General features: G+C 38.4%; 1 protein-coding gene across 5 annotated transcripts in view; it reads right to left on the bottom strand.

Moving 5' to 3' along the window:
- The window catches only part of CSTPP1 (centriolar satellite-associated tubulin polyglutamylase complex regulator 1), a 338,012-nt gene that overhangs the window by 145,464 nt on the left and 169,583 nt on the right, over nucleotides 1-22,965 (bottom strand). For all 5 annotated transcript variants that reach the window (XM_073216523.1, XM_073216526.1, XM_073216525.1 and 2 more), the window contains one exon: nucleotides 17,364-17,494. In XM_073216523.1, coding sequence (XP_073072624.1) covers nucleotides 17,364-17,494 — 131 coding nt within the window. The remainder of the gene's footprint in view (nucleotides 1-17,363; nucleotides 17,495-22,965) is intronic.

The following is a 22,965-nucleotide window of genomic DNA, read 5'->3' as shown; positions in this document are numbered from 1 at the left end:
CAAATGTTGCATTTGGTTTTTAAGAAATCAGAGGCTGCCTTATTAAGAAGCATAACAACAACCATCCAGCATAAAATCTAGGTCTTGTTTATGGCACAGGAGAAACAGGGAGAACTTGGAGCTGCTTCCTCTTTGCAGCTGGATGAATCATTGGCAGCTGCTACAAGAAAAATAAAGAAACCCTCATCTGCTCAGAGTCCAAGTGCTATATGGATCCCTTGTGATAATCAATAAATTCTTGAAGAGGTCCCACTTCTAAATCAGGAAAAGAATTAAGGATATCTAAAGACTGTTTTCCATAGTTATCTCCAGGTGCTACTTCACAGAAACTTCCAACTCCAGCTGTTATGCACCATTCTTCAATACAGTGAATATTCAATAACATTTGCTGACTGATTAAGTCAGCAATTGGGAAGGATTGGGAAAGACAGGTTCTGATGAAATAATACAAACTTCACCTATACACTCATAGCTCCCAGTTTTGGATATGTAAAGACAAATGGGTTAATTTTCTGATGTAGCTCACTTAAAATGACCTCACCAAGATAAAAGTTCCAATGAAGACATTTTCAATCAGTGTTTTTCTTAGTATCTTCCTTGGAATATAATCATAAAGTGCCAAACCAATAGTATATAAAAATAACTTGCATATGCCAGTGCACATAGCTCTTCAAGGATTTTAAGACAAAATGAAAATCTGACTTTAGTAAAACTCATTCTACTTCCCTAAATCTGTATTTCTAGAACCTGACCTATATTTCCTGCTGCTTAATGAAGCTCTTTAACTGTGTCCCAAAGACATTTCAACTTTTCAAAAAACTTAACATATCACATTATTCACATTAGCCAAAATGTGGAAGCAACCCAAGTGTCCATTGACAAATGAATGGATAAACAAAATTATACTAAATGGAAGAAGAAAAAGACTAGCAAAGTAGGAAGGCAAGGTGGAAATCTCCCACTTACACATCAAGGAAACAACTACAACAAATACAGCTAACCCTCAAAATAACCTGAAGACTGCAGAACAGACTACCTACACCTGGTGAAGAACAGAAGACCACAGAGAGAAGGGTAAAGTGAAAGAGCCAAGATCAATCAGAATCCCAGCCTTTCCCCCATTCCAGCCCAAACATGGGAGGAAGAGGAATAGAGTGGGCAGGGGATAGGCCCTCAGGAACTCTGTACATGCAGCCTTGGAGATCTGCTCTGGGAAGGTGAGTCCACATTGCATTGGGTTTTGGTACTAGTCGGGCTGGACACAAGGGAGAGTTGGAGGACTCTGGGAAGCTGAGACTCCAGCCTTTTGTGGAGGAAAGTCATGCTCCACCAGTCCCACTGAAACTCAAAACAGAAACGGGAGTTTGATGGATTTGCCAGCAACGGGAGGGGTGTCAGAAGGATGAAGGTTGAATTGAGCTGTTTCTGCAGGAGAAAGGGCAGGTGGACAACTTACCCCCAGCCCTCCCTTGGCCCAACAGGTGGGGCACTCTCCAGAGACCCAAATGCTCCATCCCAACACTGGTGGCTTAGCCCCAAGGAACTTCCTTTCACCTCCTGCCCACTTGCCCACTTGGCCCAGAAGTGCCAGACTTTGCTGCCTGGCTGGCAGAAGGAGCTTTCAGAGCTTTCTCATCCCTGTCTCAGTCCAACTAGGGAGGTGCCTGCAGGAGCCAGTCTGAGTGCTTCTTCTTCCACCTCACCAGCAGCCCAGCCCAGTGCCATGGGATGTTCTGCTGCCTAACAACCATGCATGGTGAGCCCCTTGCTGCCTGCAATAATCCCAGCACATCCATGGGCTGCTCACCTCACAAAGGGTGGGCTGAGGCAGACTGAGACAGGCCATTGCCAGCAGTCAGAAAGGCAGCCCTGTCCAAAGCCCATCAACAGCAATTGGGGCTCCATGGCAAAGGAGAACCAGGCACTGGAGAGTTAACAGTCTTGAGCTTCTGGGAACCACAGGATGATGTCTTCATAAAGTCATTACTCTCTAGACTAGGAACCATAGCAGACCCATCCAATACAAAGGAAAAAACACAGAAACCCTGACAAAATGAGAAGGCAGAGGAATATGTTCCAAACAAAATTACAGGATGACACCAGAAAGAGGGCTAAGTGAAATGGAGATCACCAATCTTCTTGATAAGGACTTAAATATGATTACCAATCTGCAGAAAGTACTGAAGATCTCAGGGAGGACTTCAACAAAAAGAAGAGTTGAAAAAGAGCCACACAGAGATGAAGAATACACTAACTTAAATGAAATATACAATGGAAGGAATGAATAATAGGTTGCTACAAGTAGAGGAGACAATCAATTAGATGGAAATTAGAGAACAGGAGCACAACAAAGCTGAGAAACAGAGACAAAAAAACAATCTCTAGGAATCAAAGAAAGGTAAGACAGCTGTGTGACAGCAACACCAAACAAAATAGTATTCACATAATAGGGATACCAGAAGGAGCATAGAGAGACAAAGGGATAGAAAGTGTCACCGAGGAAAGAATTATTATTATTTTATTTCCTCAACAAGAGGGAAAACGTCCCCAATCTGGGGAAAGAAATAGACATCCAGTTCATGGAAGTACAGAGAGCCCCTAACAAAAGGAACACCAGGAAGACAACACCAACACATAGTAACTAACATAACAAAGATTAAGTATAAGGAAAGAGTACTGAAAACAACCAGAGAAAGAAAAAAGAATACTTATAAGGGAAACTCCATCAGGCTGTCAGCAGCAGACTTCTCAGCAGAAACTTTACAGGCTGGAAATGAGTGGCACAAAATATTTAATATATTGAAACAGAAGGAATTTCAACCAAGAATCCTCTATGTAGCAAGATTATCATGCAAAATAAACAAAATAGATAAACCCCTAGCCAGATTTATTAAGAAAAAAAGAGACTACCCACAAAACAGAAGCAGAAAAGAGAAAGGAAAAATCACTACAGACACCACAGAATACAAAGAATTAATAGAGAACACTATGTAAAATTATATGTCAAAAATTTGATAATCTGGAAGAAATGGACAACTTTCTAGAAAAATACAACCTTCCAAGGCTGACCCAGGAAAAGACAGAAAATCTGAACAGACCAATTACCAGTAATGAAGTTGAATTGGTAATCAAAAATTACCTAAGAACAAAATACCCAGACGAGATGGCTTCACTGCTGAATTTTATCAAACATTTACAGAAGACCTAATACACATCCTCCTCAAAGTTTTCCAAAGAATGGAAGAGGAGGGAATACTCCCAAACTCATTCTATGAAGCCAGCATCACTCTAATACCAAAACAAGGCACATACCACACACACACACAAATTACAGACCAATATTCCTGAAGAATATAGATGCAAAAATCCTGAACAAAATATTAGCAAACCAAATTCAAAAATACATAAAAAGAATCATCCATCACAAACAAGTGGGATTTATCCCAGGGATGCATGGATGGTATAATATTCATAAATCAACCAATATTATAAACTACACTAACAAAAAGAAGGATAAACCACAGGATCATCTCAATAGATGCTGAGAAAGCATTTGACAAAATTCAACATCCATTCACAATAAAAACTCTCAACAAAATGGGCATGGAGGGTATGTACCTCAACATAAAGGCCGTATATGATAAACCAACAGCTAACATCATATTTAATCACAAAAAGCTGCAAGCCTTTCCTCTAAGATCAGGAACAAGACAAGTATGTCACTATCACCACTTTTATTCAGTATAGTTCTGGAGATCCTAGCCACAGAAATCAGAAAAGATAAAGAAAAAAAGGCATCAAATTGGTAAGGAAGAAGTTAAACTGTCACTATTTGCAGATGACATGATACTATACAAAGAAAACCCTTAAAGACTCCACCAAAAAAATATTGGATTTAATAAGTGGATTCAGCAAAGTTGTGAGATACAAAATTAATATACAGAAATCTGTTGTGTTCCTATTAATAAAAATAAAATAGTAGAAAGAGAAATCAAGAAAAGAATTCCATTCACAATTGCATCAAAAAGAACAAAATACCTAGGGGGTGGGGATTAAAGATGGCAGTATGAGAGGTGAGACAGAAATATCCTCCAAAAACTACATATAATAAGAAAATATAGAAAATACATCAAATCCTGAAAGAGCAACAGGAAAGAAGGCTGGGGCAGACTGTCTATACCAGGGAAACGAGCAGACCTCAAGGAAAAGGATAACATACCAAAGCCATGATCTAGAGGGATCCAAGCCCTTCCCCCACCCCAGCTTAATGGTCCAAGGAAGAGAAATGGAATGGTTAGGGGGTGGAGGCCTAGAACTGCTGAACTACCAGCCCTGGAGATATGCTCTGGGAGCACAAACCTGCATTACATGGTGCTCTGGAGATTAGTGGGGTTGGAAAGTTTACACAGGCAGAATACTTGGAGAGACTGAGCTTCCAGCCACTTGAGGAAAACAGGGATCCATATTGGCTGCTCTGAAACTAAAGAAAGGCAGCAAGTCTGAGAGATTTCTTAACAGTGAGAGGGCTGCTAAAGGGGCAAGGATTGCACAGAGCTTGCTCCTCAGGAGAAAGGACAGGTGGACAAAATCGTCTAGGCTCACTGTGTCCAGCAGGTTGGGAACTTTCAGGAGCTTCAGGTGCTCCATCCCCCTGGCTGGCTACACACTTCAGAGGCCCCAAACCATGATACACTTCATGATGAGCCTTCCTGCTGGTTGGCAATGGCTCACAAACCAGCTGCCCCCTCCAGCCACATGGCAGCCCCCACTAAGACAGCTACAGTGCAAAGCATAGAGGCTTCTCCCTGCATGCTTAGGCCACTGGTCCTGGCAGTGGAGACAGGCTCTGCAGCCAGGAAGCAGGAAGGACCCCTTTCCTCCCAACAGGCACAAGCACCACACTCCTGTGGCCCCCACAATCGCTCCAGGGGGTGAGCAGCTCCAGATAGTAGAGCTTCTGGGCACTAGATGTTGCCACCTACAAATATGAAACATCAAAGGAACCTGATTCAAACCCAAATGCCACAAACACCAGGAATAGGGTCAAGTGAAACTGAACTCATCAATCTTCCTGAAAGAGAGTTCAAAATAAAAATCATAAACATGCTCATGGAGCTACAGAAAAATATTCAAGACATAAGGGATGAATTCAGTAATGAGATACAAACATTCAATAATACAATATCTGAGATGAAACATACAATGGAGGGATTTAAAAGCAGACTAGATGAAGTAGAAGAGACAGTAAATGAAACAGAAATTAGAGAACAGGAATACAAAGAAGATAAGGCACAGAGAGAAAAAAGGATCTCTAGGAATGAAAGAATATTGAGAGAACTGTGTTACCAATCCAAAGGGAACAATATTCACATTACAGGTACACCAGAAGAAGAAGAGAGAGAAAACGGGATCGAAAACGTCTTTGAGGGGGTAATTGCTGAAAGCTTCCTCAATCTGGGGAATGAGATAGTCTCTCAGGCTATGGAGGTGCACAGATCTCCCAACACAAGGGACCCAAGGAAGACAATACCAAGACATATAATAATTAAAATGGCAAAGATAAAGGATTATTATAGAATATTAAAAGCAGCCAGAGAGAAAAAAAAAATCTCATACAAAGGAAAACCCATTAGTCTATGATCAGACCTCTCAACAGAAACCTTTTGATGCAGAAGGGAGTGGCATGATATATTTAATGCAATGAAGCAGAAGAGCATCGAATCAAGAATACTCTACTTAGAAAGATTATAATTTAAATTTGAAGGAAGGATTAAACAATTTCCAGATAAGCAAAACCGGAGGGAATTTACCTCCCACAAACCACCTCTACACTGCATTTTGGAGGGACTCTAATAGATGGAAGTATTCCTAAGGCTAAATAGCTTTAACCAGAAGAAATGAAACCATAGTAAAGAATGTAGACCAATTAATTTCTAAACAGATGCAAAATCAAATCAACCACCCCCAAAGTCAGTCAAGGGAAAGACAAAGAGTACAGAATATGATACCTAATATATAAAGAATGGAGGAGAAAGAAAAAGGAGGGAAAAAATCCTTTAGATTGTTTGTAATAGCATACTAAGTGAGTTTAATTAGACTGTTAGATAGTAAGGAAGTTACCTTTGAACCTTTGGTAATCATGAATCTAAACCATGCAATAGCAATAAGCACACAGCTATTGATAATCACCCTAAAACTAAATGGTCTGAATGCACCAATTAAAAGTATAGAGTCACTTAATGGATAAAAAAGCAAGACCCATGTATATGCTGCCTAGAAGAGATTCACTTCAAACCCAAAGATATATACAGACTAAAGTGAAGGGATGGAAAATATTTCACACAACTAATACAGAGAAAAAAAGCAGGAGTCTCAATACTTCTATCAGACAAAATAGACTTCAAAACAAAGAAAGTAACAAGAGACAAAGAAGGACATTACATAATGATAAAGGGATTCAGTCCAAGAGGATATAAACATTCTAAATATCTAATGCACCCAACACAGGAGCACCTACATATGTGAAACAAATCCTAACAGAATTAAAGGGGGAAATAGAATGCAATGCATTCATTTTAGGAGACTTCAACACACCACTCACTCCAAAGGACAAATCAACCAGACAGAAAATAAGTAAGTAGACAGAGACATTGAACAATATATTAGACCAGATGGACCTAATGGATATCTACAGAACACTCCATCTGAAAGCAACAGGATACAAATTCTTCTCAAGTGCACATGGAACATTTTCAAAAATAGACTGTATACTAGGCTACAAAAAGAGCCTCAGTAAATTTAAAAAGATTGCAATTGTACAAACCACCTTCTCAGACCACAAAGGTATGAAACAAGAACTAAATTATGAGAGAAAACAAAAAAGCCCACAAATATGTGGGGGCTTAACAACATGCTCCTAAATAATCAATGGAATAGTGACCAAATAAAAACAGAGATCAAGCAATATATGGAGACAAATGACAACAATAATTAAACACTGCAAAATCTGTGGGACACAGCAAAAGTTGTGCTAAGAGGGAAATATATTGCAATACAGGCCTACCTCAGGAAAAAAGAACAATCCCATATGAACAGTCTAAACCTCCAATTAATGTAACTAGGAAAAGAAGAACAAATGAGGCCTAAAATAAGTAGAAGGAGGGACATAATAAAGATTAGAGAAGAAATAAATAAAATTGAGATGAATAAAACCACAGAAAGAATCAATGAAAGCAGGAGCTGGTTCTGTGAAAAAGTAAACAAAATACATAAGACCCTAGCCAGACTTCTTAAAAAAAAAGAGAGAGAGAGACTCTACTCATATGCACAAAATCAGAAATAAGAAAGGAAAAATCACAATGGACACCACAGAAGTACAAAGAATTAATAGAGAATACTATGAAAAATTATATGGTAACAAATTGGATAACCAGAAGAAACAGACAACTTTCTAAAAAATACAGCCTTCCAAGACTGACACAGGAAGAAACAGAAAATCTAACCAGACCAATTACCAGCAATGAAATTGAATTGGTAATAAAAAAAACTACCTAAGAACAAACCCCTGGAGCAGATGGCTTCACTGCTAAATTTTATCAAACATTTAGAGAAGACCTAATACCCATCCTCTTTAAAGTTTTCCAAAAAGTAGGAAATGAGGGAATACTTTCACAATCATTCTATGAGGCCAGCATCACTCTAATACCAAAATCAGACAAAGACACAACAAAAAAAGAAAATTACAGACCAATATCCTTGATGAACATAGATGCAAAAATACTCAACAAAATATTAGCAAACCAAATTTTAAAATACAGCAAAAAAATCATCCATCATGATAAAGTTGGATTTTTTCCAGGGATGCAAGGATGGTACCATATTTGAAAATCCATCAACATCATACACCACATCAACAAAAAGGACAAAAACTACATGATCATTCCCATAGATGCTGAAAAAGCATTTGAGAAAATTCAACATCCATTCATGATAAAAACTCTCAACAAAACGTGTATAGAGGGCAAGTACCTCAACAAAATAAAGGCCATATATGACAAACCGACATCCAACTTCATACTGAACAGTGAGAAGCTGAAAGCTTTTCCTTTAAGATTGGGAACAAGACAAGGATGCCCACTCTCCTCACTTTTATTCAACATAGTTCTGGAGGTCCTAGCCACAGTAACCAGACAACACAAGGAAATAAAAGGCACCCAGATTGGTAAGGAAGAAGTTAAACTGTCACTGTTTGCTGGTGACATGATACTGTACATAAAAATCCCTAGAGAATCCACTCCAAAACTGCTAGAGCTAATATCTGAATTCAGCAAAGTTGCAGGATACAAAATTAATACACAGAAATCTGTTGCATTCCTATATACTAACAATGAACTAGCAGAAAGAGAAATCAGGAAAACAAATCCATTCACAACTGCATTAAAAAGAATAAAATACCTAGGAATAAACCTAACCAAGGAGGTGAAAGACCTATGCCCTGAAAACTAAAAGACACTCATGAGAGAAATTAAAGAAGATACCAATAAATGTAAATACACCCCAGGCTCATGGATAGGAAGAATTAATGTTAAAATGGCCAGCCTACCTAAAGTAATCTACAGATTCAATGCAATCCCTACCAAAATACCAAAAGCATTCTTCAATGAACTTGAGTGAATAGCTGTAAAAGTCAATCACCAACAGGCACATGAAAAGATGCTCCACATGGCTAATTATCAGGGAAATGCAATTTAAAACCACAATAAGATATCACCTCACACCAGTGAGGGTGGCCAACATCAAAAAGAGTAGGAACAACAAATATTGGTGAGGATGCGCAGAAAGGGGAATCCTCCTACACTGCTGGTGGGAATGTAAACCAGTTCAAGCATTGTGGAAAGCAATATGGATGTTCCTCAAAAAACTAAAAATAGAAATACCATTTGATCCAGGAATTCCACTCCTAGGAATTTACCCTATGAATGCAGGATCCCAGTTTCAAAATAACATATGCACCCCTATGTTTATTGCAGCACTATTTATACTAGCCAAGACATGGAAGCAGCCTACACGTCCATCAGTAGATGAATGGATAAAGAAGATGTGGTGGAATATTCAGCCATAAGAAGAAAACAAATCCTACCATTTGCAACAACATGGTTGGAGCTAGAGGGCATTATGCTCAGTGAAATGAGCCAGGCAGACAAAGACAAATATGAAATGATTTCATGCATCTGCGGAGCATAAGAACAAAGGAAAAACTGAAGGAACAAAACAGCAGAAGACTCACAGAACCCAAATATGGACTAACAGTTGACAAAGGGAAAGGAGCTGGGGAGGGTGGGTGAGAAGGGAGAGGGGTAATAAGGGGCATTATGATTAGCACACATAATGTAGGGGGTTTGCATGGGAAAGGCAGTATAGCACATAGAAGACAAGTAGTGACTCTATAGCATCTTATTATGCTGATACACAGTGACTGTAATGGGTTATGTGGAGGGGACTTGGTCATGGGGGGAATCTAGTAATCACAATGTTGCTCATGTGAATGTATATTAATGACACCAAAAAAATCTTTTTTTGTCAAAATGGGCATCGTGCTTAAAGCAATCTACAGATTCAATGCAATCCCTATCAAAATATCAACAGCACTCTTCAATGAATTAGAGCAAATAGTTCTAAAATTCATATGGAACCACAAAAGACTCTGGATAGCCAAAGCAATCTTGAGAAGGAAGAATAAACCTGGGGGGATTACACTCCCCAGCCACAGTAATCAAGACAAATTGGTACTACTGGCATGAGAACAGACCCATAGATTAATGGAACAGAAAAGAAAGCCCAGATATATATGCCAAGCATATAAGGTCAATTAATATACGATAAAGGAGCCATGGATATACAATGGGAAATGAAAGCCTCTTCAACAACTGGTGCTGGCAAAACTGGACAGCTACATGCGAGAATGAAACTGAAATTATTGTCTAAACCCATACACAAAAGTATATTCCAAATGGATCAAAGACCTGAGTGTAAGTCATGAAACATTAAACTCTTAGAGGAAAACATAGGCAAAAATCTCTTGAATATACATATGATCAACTTTTTCCTGAAAGCATTTTCTTGGGCAAGGGAAACAAAAGCAAAAATGAACAAACGGGACTGCATCAAATTAAAAACCTTCTGTACAGCAAAGAACACCTCCATAGAACAAAAAGGCATCGTACAGTATGGGAGTATATATGTGTAATTGACATATCTCACAAGGGGTTAACATCCAAAATACATAAAGAACTCACATGCCTCAACACCCAAAAATCAAATAACCTTATTAAAAAATGGACTGAGTATATGAACAACACATCTCCAAAGAAGTTCAGATGCCCACCAGGCACATGAAAAAATGTTCCATATTGCTAATTATCCTGGAAATGCAAATTAAACCACAAGATAACACCTCACACCAGTTCCAGAGTAGGAAGAACAAATGCTGGTGAGGAAATGGAGAACCCTCCTACACTGCTGGTGGGAATGTAAATTAGTTCAACCATTGTGAAAAGCAATATAGAGATTCCTCAAAAAACTCAAAATAGAAACACCATTTGACCCAAGAATTCCACTCCTAGGAATTTACCCTAAGAATGTAGGAAACCAGTTTCAAAAAGACATATGTACCCCTATGCTTACCACAGCACTATTCACAATAGACAAGATATGGAAGCAACCTAAGTGTTCATCAGTAGAAGAATGGATAAAGAAGAGTTGGTATATATACACAATGGAGTACTATTCAGCCATAAGAAGAAAACAAATCTTACCATTTGGAACAACATAGATGGAGCTAGAGGGTATTATGCTCAGTGAAATAAGCCATGTGGAGAAAGACAAGTACCAAATAATTTCCCTTATTTGTGGAGTGTAACAATGAAGCAAAACTGAAGGAACAAAATAGCAGCAGACTCACAGACTCCAAGAAGGGACTGCCAGTTACCAAAGTGTGGGGGTGGGGGAGGATTGTGGGAAGAGAGGGAGAAGGGGATTGAGGAGTATTATGATTAGTACACATGGTGTGTGTTGGGTCAAGGTGAAAACAGTGTAGTACAGAGAAGACAAGTCGTGACTCTGTGGCATCTTACTACACTGATGGACAGTGACTGCAATGGGGTATGGGGGGGACTTGATAATATGGGTGAATGTAGTAATCAAAATATTTTTCATGTGAAACCTTCATAAGAGTGCATATCAATGATACCTTAATAAAAAAAAGAAAGAATCAAATACCTAGGAATAAACCTAACCAAGGATGTGAAAGACCTGTAGTCTTAAAAGTGTAACACACTGATGAGAAAAATTAAACAACATGCAAATAAATGGAAATCTATCTCATGGTCATGGATAGGAAGAATTAATATTCTCAAAATGGCACCCCACCAAAAGCAATTTGCAAATGCCATGCAGTCCACATCAAAATACCACCAGAATTTTTCAGTCAAATGAGAGCAAATAATCCTAAAATTCATATGGAACCACCACAGTCCCTGAATAGCCAAAGTAATCCTGACAAAGAAGAACAAACCTCAGGGGATTATGCTCCCTGACTTCAAGCTATTACTACAAGCTAGTATCAAAAGTAGCTTTGGTACTAAGTATCAGAACAATATGGAACTGGCAGAAGAACAGACCCATTTATCAATGCAACAGAATAGAGAAGCAGATATAAACCCACACATAAATGGTCAATAAATAAAGGAGCCAGGATATACAATGGGGAAATAATGGCCTCTTCAACAACTGACGTTGGCAAAACTGGACAGCTTACATGCCAGAGAATGAAACTGGATTACTGTCTAACTACATATATGAACATAAACTAAAAATGGATCAAAGACCTAAATATGAGACATGAAGCCATAAAACTCTTAGAAGAAAACAGTCAAAAATCTCTTGAACATAAGTATGAGAAATTTTTTCCTGAACACATCTCCTCAGGCTAGGGAAACAAAATAAAAAACTGAAAAAGTGGGACTACATCAAACTAAAAACTTCTGTACAGCAAAGGACACCATCAGTTGAACAAAAAGGCATCCTACAGTATGGGAGGATGTATTCATAAATGATTTATCTGACAGGGGTTAATATCCATGGTATAAAAAGAACCCATACTCCCCAAAACCTGGGAAACAAAACCTGATTGAAAAATTGGTGGAGCCATGAAGGAAAATTGCACGCCAATATCCCTGATGAGCATAGATGCAAAAATACTCAACAAAATATTAGGAAACCGAATTCAAAAATACATCAAGAGGATCATAAACCATGACCAAGTGGGATTCATCTCAGGGATGCAAGAATGGTACAACATTCGAAAATCCATCAACATCATCCACCACATCAACAAAAAGGAGAAAAACAACATGATCATCTCCATAGATGCTGAAAAAGCATTCAACAAAATTCAACATCCATTCATGATAAAAGCTATCAACAAAATGGGTATAGAGGGCAAGTACTGCAACATAATAAAAGCCATATATGATAAACCCACAGCCAACATCATACTTAACAGTGAGAAGGTGAAAGCTTTTCCTCTAAGATCGGGAACAAGACAGGGATGCCCACTCTCCACACTGTTATTCAACATAGTACTGGAGGTCCTAGCCACGGCAATGAGACAAAGAAATACAAGGAATCCAGATTGGTAAAGAAGAAGTCAAACTGTCACTATTTGCAGATGTCATGATATTGCACATAAAAACTCTAAAGACTCCACTCCAAAACCACTAGAACTAATATCAGAATTCAGCAAAGTTGCAGGATACAAAATTAATACACAGAAATACGAGGCTTTCCTATACACTAATGATGAACTAGCAGAAAGAGAAATCAGGAAAACAATTCCATTCACCATTGCATCAAAAAGAATAAAATACCTAGGAATAAACCTAACCAAAGAAGTGAAAGACCTATACCCTGAAAACTACAAGACACTCTTAAGAGAAATTAAAGAGGACACTAACAAATGGAAACTCATCCCATGCTCTTGGCTAGGAAGAATTAATATTGTCAAAATGGCCATCCTGCCCAAAGCAATCTACAGATTCAATGCAATCCCTATCAAATTACCAACAGCATTCTTCAATGAACTGCAACAAATAGTTCTAAAATTCATATGGAAACACCAAAGATGCCAAATAGCCAAAGCAATCCTGAGAAGGAAGAATAAAGTGGGAGGGAACTCGCTCTCCAACTTCAAGCTTTTCTACAAAGCCACAGTAATCAAGGCAATTTGGTACCAGCACAAGAACAGACCCACAGTCGAACAGAATAGAGACTCCAGACATTAACCCAAACATATATGGTGAATTAATATACAATAAATGAGCCATGGACATACAAAGGGGAAATGACAGCCTCTTCAACAGCTGGTGTTGGCAAAACTGGACAGCTACATGTGAGAGAATGAAACTGGATCATTGTCTAACCCCATACACAAAAGCAAATTCAAAATGGATCAAAGACCTGAGTATAAGTCATTAAACCATAAAACTCTTAGAAAAAAACATAGGCAAAAATCTCTTGGACATAAACATTAGTGACTTCTTCATGAACATATCTCCCCAGGCAAGGAAAACAAAAGCAAACATGAACAAGTGGAACTGCATCAAGCTGAAAAGCTTCTGTACAGTAAAGGACACTATCAATAGAACAAAAAGATATCCTAAGTATGGGAGAATATATTCATAAATGACAGATCCAATAAAGAGTTGACACCCAAAAAATATAAAGAGCTCAGGCACCTCAACAAAGAAAAAGCAAATAACCCAATTAAAAAATGGGCAGAGGAGCTGAACAGACAGTTCTCCAAAGAAGAAATTCAGGTGGCCAACAGACACATGAAAAGATGCTCCACATCGCTAGTCATCAGAGAAATTCAAATTAAAACCACAATGAGATATCACCTTACATCAGTAAGGATAGCCACCATCCTAAAGATAGACAACAACAAATGTTGGTGAGGTTGTGGAGAACGGGGAACCCTCCTACACTGCTGGTGGGAATGTAAATTAGTTCAACCATTGTGGAAAGCAGTATGAAGGTTCCTCAAAAAGCTCAAAATAGAAATACCATTTGACCCAGGAATTCTACTTCTAAGTATTTACCCTTAGAATGCAGGAGCCCAGTCTGGAAAAGATATATGCACCCCTATGTTTATTGAAGCACTATTTATAATAGCTGAGAAATGGAAGCAACCTAAGTGTCCATCAGTAGATGAATGGATAAAGAAGAGGTGGTACATATACACAATGGAATATTATTCAGCCATAAGAAAGAAACAAGTCCTACCATTTGCAACAACATGGATGGAGCTACAGGGTATTATGCTCAGTGAAATAAGCCAAGTGGAGAAAGATAAGTGCCAAATGATTTCACTCATCTGTGGAGTATAAGAACAAAGAAAAAACTGAAGGAACAAAACAGCAGCAGACTCACAGAACCTAAGAATGGACTAACAGTTACCAAAGGGAAAGGGACTGGGGAGGATGGGTGGTAAGGGAGGGATAAGGGGGTGGGAGAAAGAAAGGGGGCATTATGATTAGCATGTATGTCAGCGGGGGCATGGGGAGGACCGTGCAACACAGAGAAGACATGTAGTGATTTTATAGATTCTTACTGCGCTGATGGACAGTGACTGTAATGGGGATTGTGGGGTGGGGACATGGTGGGGGGAGTCCAGTAAACATAATGTCCCTCATGTAATTGTAGATTAATGATACCAAAAAAACAATTGGTGGAGGACCTGAACAGACATTTTTCTAAAGAAGAAATACAAATGGCCAACAGTCACATGAAAAGATCCTCCACATCGCTAATCTTCAGGGAAATGCAAATCAAAACCGCAATGAGATATCACTTCACACCAGTCAGAATGGCAACTATCTAAAAGACAAGAAGTAAGTAGTGTTGGAGAGGATGTGGAACAAAGGGAACCTTCCTGCACTGCTGGTGGGAATGTGTATTGGTGCAGTCACTGTGGAAAACAGTGTGGAGGTTCCTCAAAACACTAAAACTAAATATAGAAAACCATTCATGGGGTGTGGCATGGGGAAGGCAGTATAGCACAGAGCAGACAAGTAATGATTCTATAGCATCTTACGACATTGATGGACAGTGACTGTGGGGTATGTGGTGGGTACTTGATAATGTAGAGAATCTAGTAACCACAATGTTTCTCATGTAATTGTATATTCATGGTACCAAAATGAGATAAAAATATAAAGTTAACTCAGTCTACAAAAATGAAAAAAAAAACCATTCAACCTAGTAATTCCATTTCTAGGAATTTGTCTTTAGAAAACAAAATCCCTGGTTCAAAAGGATATATGCACCTCTTTGTTTATTGCCACATTATTTACAATAGCCAAGATATGGAACCAACCTAAGTGTCCATCAATAGGTAAATGGATAATGATTTGGTACATGTTCACATGGAATATTATTCAGCCATAAAAAGAAAAGAAATCCTGTCATTTGCAACAACGTGGATGGAGCTAGAGGGCATTATGCTCAATGAAATAGCCAGGTAGAGAAAGACAAACACCATATTATTTCACTTAATTATGGAATATAAAAACAAAACAAAACAAAATGAACAAAATAGCAGTAGACTCATAGACACTGAGAAGTTGACTGGTGGTTTTACCATGGGGTAAGTTGGGGTAGGTGGGTGAGGAGAGTGACAGGGGATAAAGGAGCACAAAAATTCTCCATTATAATATAGGTTGGTCACAGGGATGGTAGTACAGCATGGAGAATATAGCCAATAGTTCTGTAACATCTTCCTGTGTTGACAGTAACTGCACAAGTGGGGATGAGGATTTAATAACATGGGTAACTGCTGAACTATTGTGTTGTATGCCTGAAACTAATAAAATATTGTATATCATACTTTAATTTAAAAATTATACACATATGATGGAATATTATTCAGCATTAAGAAGAAAGGAAATTCTGACACATGCCACAACATCCATGAATTTGGAAGATATTATGTTAAATGAAATAAGTCATTCACAAACATATAAATATTATATGAATCTACTAATAGGAGGTAATTTGAGTAGTTCAGTTCATAGAGACAGAAAGTACAATAGTAGTCGCCAATGGCAGGGGAAGAGGAGAATAGGGATTTATTGTTTAACAGGGATGGAGTTTCAGTTTGGGAAGCTGAAAAAGTTCTGGAGATGGATAGTAGTGATAGTTTCAGAATATTGTGAGTATACTTAATGCTACGGAACTGTACGCTTACTTGGAAATATATCACTGGTCTTCTCATTCACCTTACATGCCAAACCCAATCACCAAATCCTATGGATTCTATCTCTAGAACTGTCTCTTCCATCTCCATGGATACTGTCTTAATTGTGGATCTTGCTCTTTCCTCAACTACAGGTAGTTTCCTAAGCTTTCTGCCTCCAGTCTCACCCTGTGTGCCATTTCTACACTGCCTTTAGAATGACCTTTCCAGAATGTAGATATCATCACACTACTCTTCTGTCTAAAATTCTTCAAATAGAACCTACAGAATAAAATCCAACTTCTTTTCTATGGCAAGAAATGGTCTTTCAGGACTTCATTCTTCTTTATTCCTTCACAGGCTCATATTCCTTAGCCTCCTTCACAAATTAGCCATTCTGATCTTCTCAGTTTCTTAAATACTCCAGGTTCTTTTATGCTTCTACACCATAGCTCATGCTGTACCTGGAATGTCCTCTTCTCCTTTTATCCATGTGGCTAACTCCTCCTCTTCTTTCCCAACTTAGATTGAACAGCTAGTTCTAAGGAAAACCTCCTCTAATCTCCCTTCTCTGACTATAAGATTCCTATCTTACCCCCATCTCCACCCTGACTTAAGAGTTTCCTCCTTTGTATTCATCACTTCTTGAATTTACTGCATGGTATTTTAATATCTACTGAGAGCCAATACTCTGGAGCCAGACTGCCTGGGTATGAATCTGGCCCCAGCATCTACTGTGTGACCTTGCCAAGTTATTTATTTCCTCTGATCCTCAGATTCACTGGTTGTAAAATAGGGATTATAGTATCTATCACAGAGAGCTACTGTGAAAAGTAAATGAATTACTGCATGTAAGGTGCTCAGAACTGTGTTTGGCTTTTAGTATCATTAGTGATGGTGATGGTGGTAATAATCGTGGTGGTATCTCTGACACAAGAGAGATAGCTTCTTAAATGGAAGGTGTTCCTAGAAGCTTGAATAGCATTTACACAAACTGTATTATAAGAATAAAAGGAAGACAGAAGTTTGGAATGAAGAAAGGAAGGCAAGAAAATAATTTGGGAAGACTTACCACCATTTTTGCCCACAGTTTGGAAGCATCTCCAGAAGGCCTTTAAGAATGATGCCCTGTTGTGAGGAGTAGCTTGGATGAAGCTGAATTCCCGAAAGAGAACATGAGTTCCCTGACATACACTGTTGAAACTGCAATGAAAAAAATCAAGAGATCATCATTAAATAGATAGTTATGTAAGGCTGGAATCAGAATGAAGACTAGATAGAACCACTGCCAAAAAGAAAGGAAATTCATTTTTTCTCCAAAAAAAATCTGATTTATAGATTAGAACCAAGTCCTTTTGTGAGGAAGTCTCTTTACACAATCATATCCTTCTGAAAACTCTTGGAGTACAGTTCCTCTGAGTGCTTCCCACCTCCCACATATATGAACTGAGGGAGTCTTAATCAGTCACTGGAATATCTCATACAGAGGGAAATCTTTCAGTCTTTAACTGGATGACATTGGTACTTATACCTTTTTGGATAATACTTCTGTACCCCATTTGGAATTATATTTCCTTAAAGATATTTTTTCTGTATGTTTTTTGACCTTTATCAGCTTTCATAAGAACAACATAACTTATGGGAACAGAACTGGATTGTCTGTTTCCAGTTTGGAGGTGATGATGTACACCAATTTGACAATAACCTCAGAATCAAATACATGTGCATATGATATAAAAGATTTCAAACAGAACACTAAGATAAATGAGAACAACGGTAGAAAGTGGCCCTTGAATGAGAGTACAAAGCAAATCCCCAGAGCCCAAGAGAGTCATTGTTTACACTGAGCTGGGGAAGGAGAACAAATACACTCTACAGCCTTTGAGTTCTTCTGCCAAATATATAAAGTCTGTAGAGCCTGGTGTAATCTAAAAATGGATATTCCACTAGAGAATAGGCAATTATCCAGTAATCATCATTAGCAATGGCAGACTTCAGGATCCAGAAAACTCCTAAATTCCCTGACAAGTAAATCATGAGTGGAAAATGTACTGATCATTGTAGAGAAACATGATAAACTGAGGATGGCAAGCAATAGAGTGACAGTTGGAATTCCAAATGCCAATTTTCATTTGTTGACCATTTAATCTGGGATAAATCAACCTCTTCCTGTTAATGTTAATGACACTGCATGAAAAAATGAATTACATACCCTTCTCCCCCAGCATGGAAAACTAGCACAGATATCTACTTGCAAGACACTCCAAGAAATATGAGGACAATATCTGGCAAAGAATTGGATTAAAAGAGAAATTTTGAAACAGCAATGAAAGTGTCACTTCAGATTGGATTAAAGATGGTGGCATGAGAGGTGGGACAGAGACCTCCTCTTAAAACCAAATATAATAAGGAAATATAATTTAATACAACTAATCCTGAAAGAGCAACAGGAAAGAAGGCTGCACCAGACTGCAAACACCTGGAGAAAAGAGCAGATCTCATGGACCAGGGTAACATACCAAAGCTGTGACCCAGTGGGGCCCAAGCCCTTGCCCCACCCCAGCTCACCAGTGGGAGGAAGAGAAACAGTGGGGAGGGCATGGGTCAGGGACTGCTGAACACCTAGCCCTGGAAATATGCTCTGGGAGCATGAACCTACATTTCATGGTGTTCTGGTGATTTAGTGCAGTTGGAAAGCTAAGACAGGTGGAATACCTGGAGAGATGGAGATTCCAGCTGCTTGTGGAAGACAGGGATTCATATCTGGCAGATCTGGGTGGGCAGTCTGAGAGACTTCCTAAAAATGAGAGGGCTGCTAAAGGGGCAAGGATTACATAGAGCTCACTGCTGAGGAGAAATGACAGGTAGACAAAATTGTCCATGTGCACTCTGCCCAGCAGGTTGGGAACTTTCACAATCTTCAGGTGCTCCATCTCCCTGACTGGCTATGCAGCTCCAAGGCCCCCCACCATGATACGCAGCCTGCTGTGTCTTCCTCCTGGCTATCCTGAACCTGGCTCAGGCTCTTAAACCAGCAACCTCTGCCCTGGCATCAGGCCAGCCAGAGGGAAGGCCTGCCTATGGCAGCTACAAACACAATGCATAGAGGCTTACACCTGTGGGTTCGGCCCACTGGTTCTGGCAGTGGAGACAGGCATAGCAGCTGGGAAGCAGGGAACAGCTCTTTCCTACCCCCAAGCAACAAAACCACTCACCTGCGATGCCTGACATTGCTACACGGCCAGAGCAGCTCCAGAGAGTAGAGCTTATGGGCACTAGAGGGCACCACAGACAAATTACAAAATGTCAAAGGAACCTGGTTCAAAGCAAAATTATGAATACATATGAGAAAGATTCAAAAGAAATCGACCTCATAAATCTTCCTGAAAGAGATTTTAAAATAAAAATCATTAACATGCTCATGGAGATACAAAAAAAACATTCAAGAACTCAGGAATGAATTTAGGATGGAGATCCAATCATTGAAGACACAATGGTGGAGGGTATTAAAAGCAGATAAGATATGGTGGAGGAGATGATAAATGAAATAGAAATTAGGGAAGAGGAATACAAAGAAGCTGAGGTGAGAGAAAAAATAATCTTTAGGAATGAAAGAATACTGAGAGAACTGTGTGACCAATCCAAATGGAACAACATTTGTATTACAGGGGTAGCAGAAGAAGAAGAAGAGAGAAAAAGAGACAGAAAGCGTCTTGGAGGAAGTAACTGCTGAAAACTTCCTCAATCTGTGGAAGGAGATAGTCTCTCAGCCATGGAGGTGCACAGATCTTCCAAAACAAGGGACCCAAGGAAGACAATACCAAGACCTATAATAATTAAAATGGCAAAGATCAAGGATAAGGAAAGACTATTAAAAGCAACCAGAGAGAGAAATAAGATCACATACAAAGGAAAACCCATCAGGCTCTCATCAGACTTCTCAGCAGAAACCTTACAGGCCAGAAGGAAGTGGCATGATATATTTAATGCAATGAAGCAGAAGGGCCGTGAACCAAGAACACTTTATCTGGCAAGATTACCATTTAAATTTGAAGGAGGGATTAAACAACTTCCAGATAAGCAGAAGCTGAGACAATTTACCTCCCACAAACCATCTCTACAGTGTATTTTGGAGGGACTGCTATAGATGGAAGTGTTTCTAAGGTTAAATAGCTCTCACCAGAGGTAATATAAAGGGATAGACAAAGAGTACAGAATATGATACCTAATAAATAAAGAATGGAGGAGGAAGAAAATAAGGGGAAAAAAGAACCTTTAGATTGTGTTCATAATAGCATATTAAGTGAGTTAAGTTAGACTCTTATATAGTAAGGAAATTACTCTTGAACCTTTGGTAAACATGAATCTAAAGTCTGCAATGGCAATAAGTAAATATCTTTCAATAATCACCCTAAATGTAAATGGTCTGAATGCACCAATCAAAAGACACAGAGTCACTGAATGGATAAAGAACAAGACCTAACTATATGCTGCCTACAAGAGACTCACTTTAAACCCAAAGACATACACAGACTAAAAGCAAAGGGATAGAAAAAGATATTTCATGCAAGTAATAGGGAGAAAAAAGTGGGTGTTGCAGCACTTGTATCACACAAAATAGACTTGAAAATAAAGAAAGTCAAAGGAGACAAAGAAGCACATTACATAATGATAAAGGGGTCAATCCAACAAGAGGATATAACCATTATAAATATCTATGCACCCAACACAGGAGCACCTACATATGTGAAACAAATACTAACAGAATTAAAGGGAATATAGAATCTAGTGCATTGATTTTAGGAGAATTCAACACTCCACTTATTCCAAAGGACTGATCAACCAGACAGAAAATAAGTAAGGACACAGAGACATTGAACAATACATTAGAACAGATGGAACTAACAGACATCTACAGAACTCTCCACCTAAAACAGCAGGATACACATTCTTTTCAAGTGCACATGGAACATTTTCCAGAATAGACCACATACTAGGCCACAAAAAGAGCCTTGTAAATTCAAAAAGATTGAAATTGTACCAACCAACTTCTCAGATCACAAGGGCATAAAACTAGAAATAAATTGTACAAAGAAAACAAAAAGGCTCACAAACACATGGAGGCTTAACAACATGCTCCTAAATAATCAATGGATCAATCACCAAATTAAAACAGAGATCAAGCAATATATGGACACAAATGAAAACAACAGCACAATGCCCCAACTTCTGTGGGACACAGCAAAGACAGTTCTAAGAGGAAAGTATATAGCAATCCAGGCCTATTCAAAGAAGGAAGAACAATCCGAAATGAATAGTTTAAATTGACAATCATTGAAATTGGAAAAAAAAGAACAAATGAAGCCCACAGTCAGCAGAAGGAGGGACATAATAGAGATCAGAGAATAAATAAATAAAATTGAGAAGAATAAAACAATACAAAAAGTTAATGAAACCAAGATCCAGTTCTTTGAGAAAATTAACAAAATAGATAAACCCCTAGACAGACTTTTTATGAAAAAAAAAAAGAGAGAATCTACACACATAAACAGAATCAGAAATGAGAAAGGAAAAATCATCATGGAAACCACAGAAATACAAAGAATTATTAGAGAATACTATGAAAATCTATATGCCAAAAAACTGGATAACCTAGAAGAAATGGACAACTTTCTAGAAAAATACAACCATCCAAAGCTGACCAAGAAAGAAACAGAAAATCTAAACAAGTCAATTAACAGCAATGAAATTGAATTGGTACACAAATAACTACACAAAAACAAAACCGCTGGGCCTGATAGATTCACAGCTTAAGTTTATGAGATATTTACAGAAGATAATACCCACCCTCCTTAAAGTTTTCCAAAAAAATAGAAGAAGAGGGAATACTTCCAGACTCTTTCTATGAAGCCAGCATCACTCTAATACCAAAACCAGGCAAAGACACCACAAAAAAAGCAAATTAAAGACCACCATCCCTGATGAACATTGATGCAAAAATACTCAACAAAATATTAGCAAACCGAATTCAAAAATACATCAAGAGGATCATACACCATGATCAAGTGGAATTCCTCTCAGGGATGGAAGGATGGAACAACATTCGAAAATCCATCAACATCATCCACCACATCAACAAAAACAAGGACAAAAACAACATGATAATTTCCATAGATGCTGGAAAAGCATTAGACAAAATTCAAAATCCATTTATGATAAAAACTCTGAACAAAATGGGTTTAGAGGGCAAGTACCTCAACATAATAAAGGCCATGTATGACAAACCCACATTGAACATCATACTTAACAGTGAGAAGCTGAAAACATTTCCTCTAAGATTGAGAACAAGCTAAGGATGCCCACTCTCCCCACTTTTATTCAACATAGTACTAGAGGTCCTAGCCACGGCAATCAGACAACACAAAGAAATACAAGGCATCCAGATAGGTAAGGAAGAAGTCAAACTGTCACTGTTTCAAATGACATGATATTGTACATAAAAAACCATAATGAACCCACTCCAAAACTACCAGAACAAATATCTGAATTCAGCAAAGTTTCAGGATAAAAAATTAATACACAGAAATCTGTTGCTTTCCTATACACTAACAATGAACTAGCAGAAAGAGAAATCAGGAAACAATTCCATTCACAATTGCATCATAAAGAACAAA

This window comes from Manis javanica, chromosome 11, assembly GCF_040802235.1.
Source record: "Manis javanica isolate MJ-LG chromosome 11, MJ_LKY, whole genome shotgun sequence".
Classification (NCBI taxonomy): Eukaryota; Metazoa; Chordata; class Mammalia; order Pholidota; family Manidae; genus Manis; species Manis javanica.
Note: the sequence above shows the minus strand (reverse complement) of the source record. Positions and strands in the feature narration are given on the sequence as shown.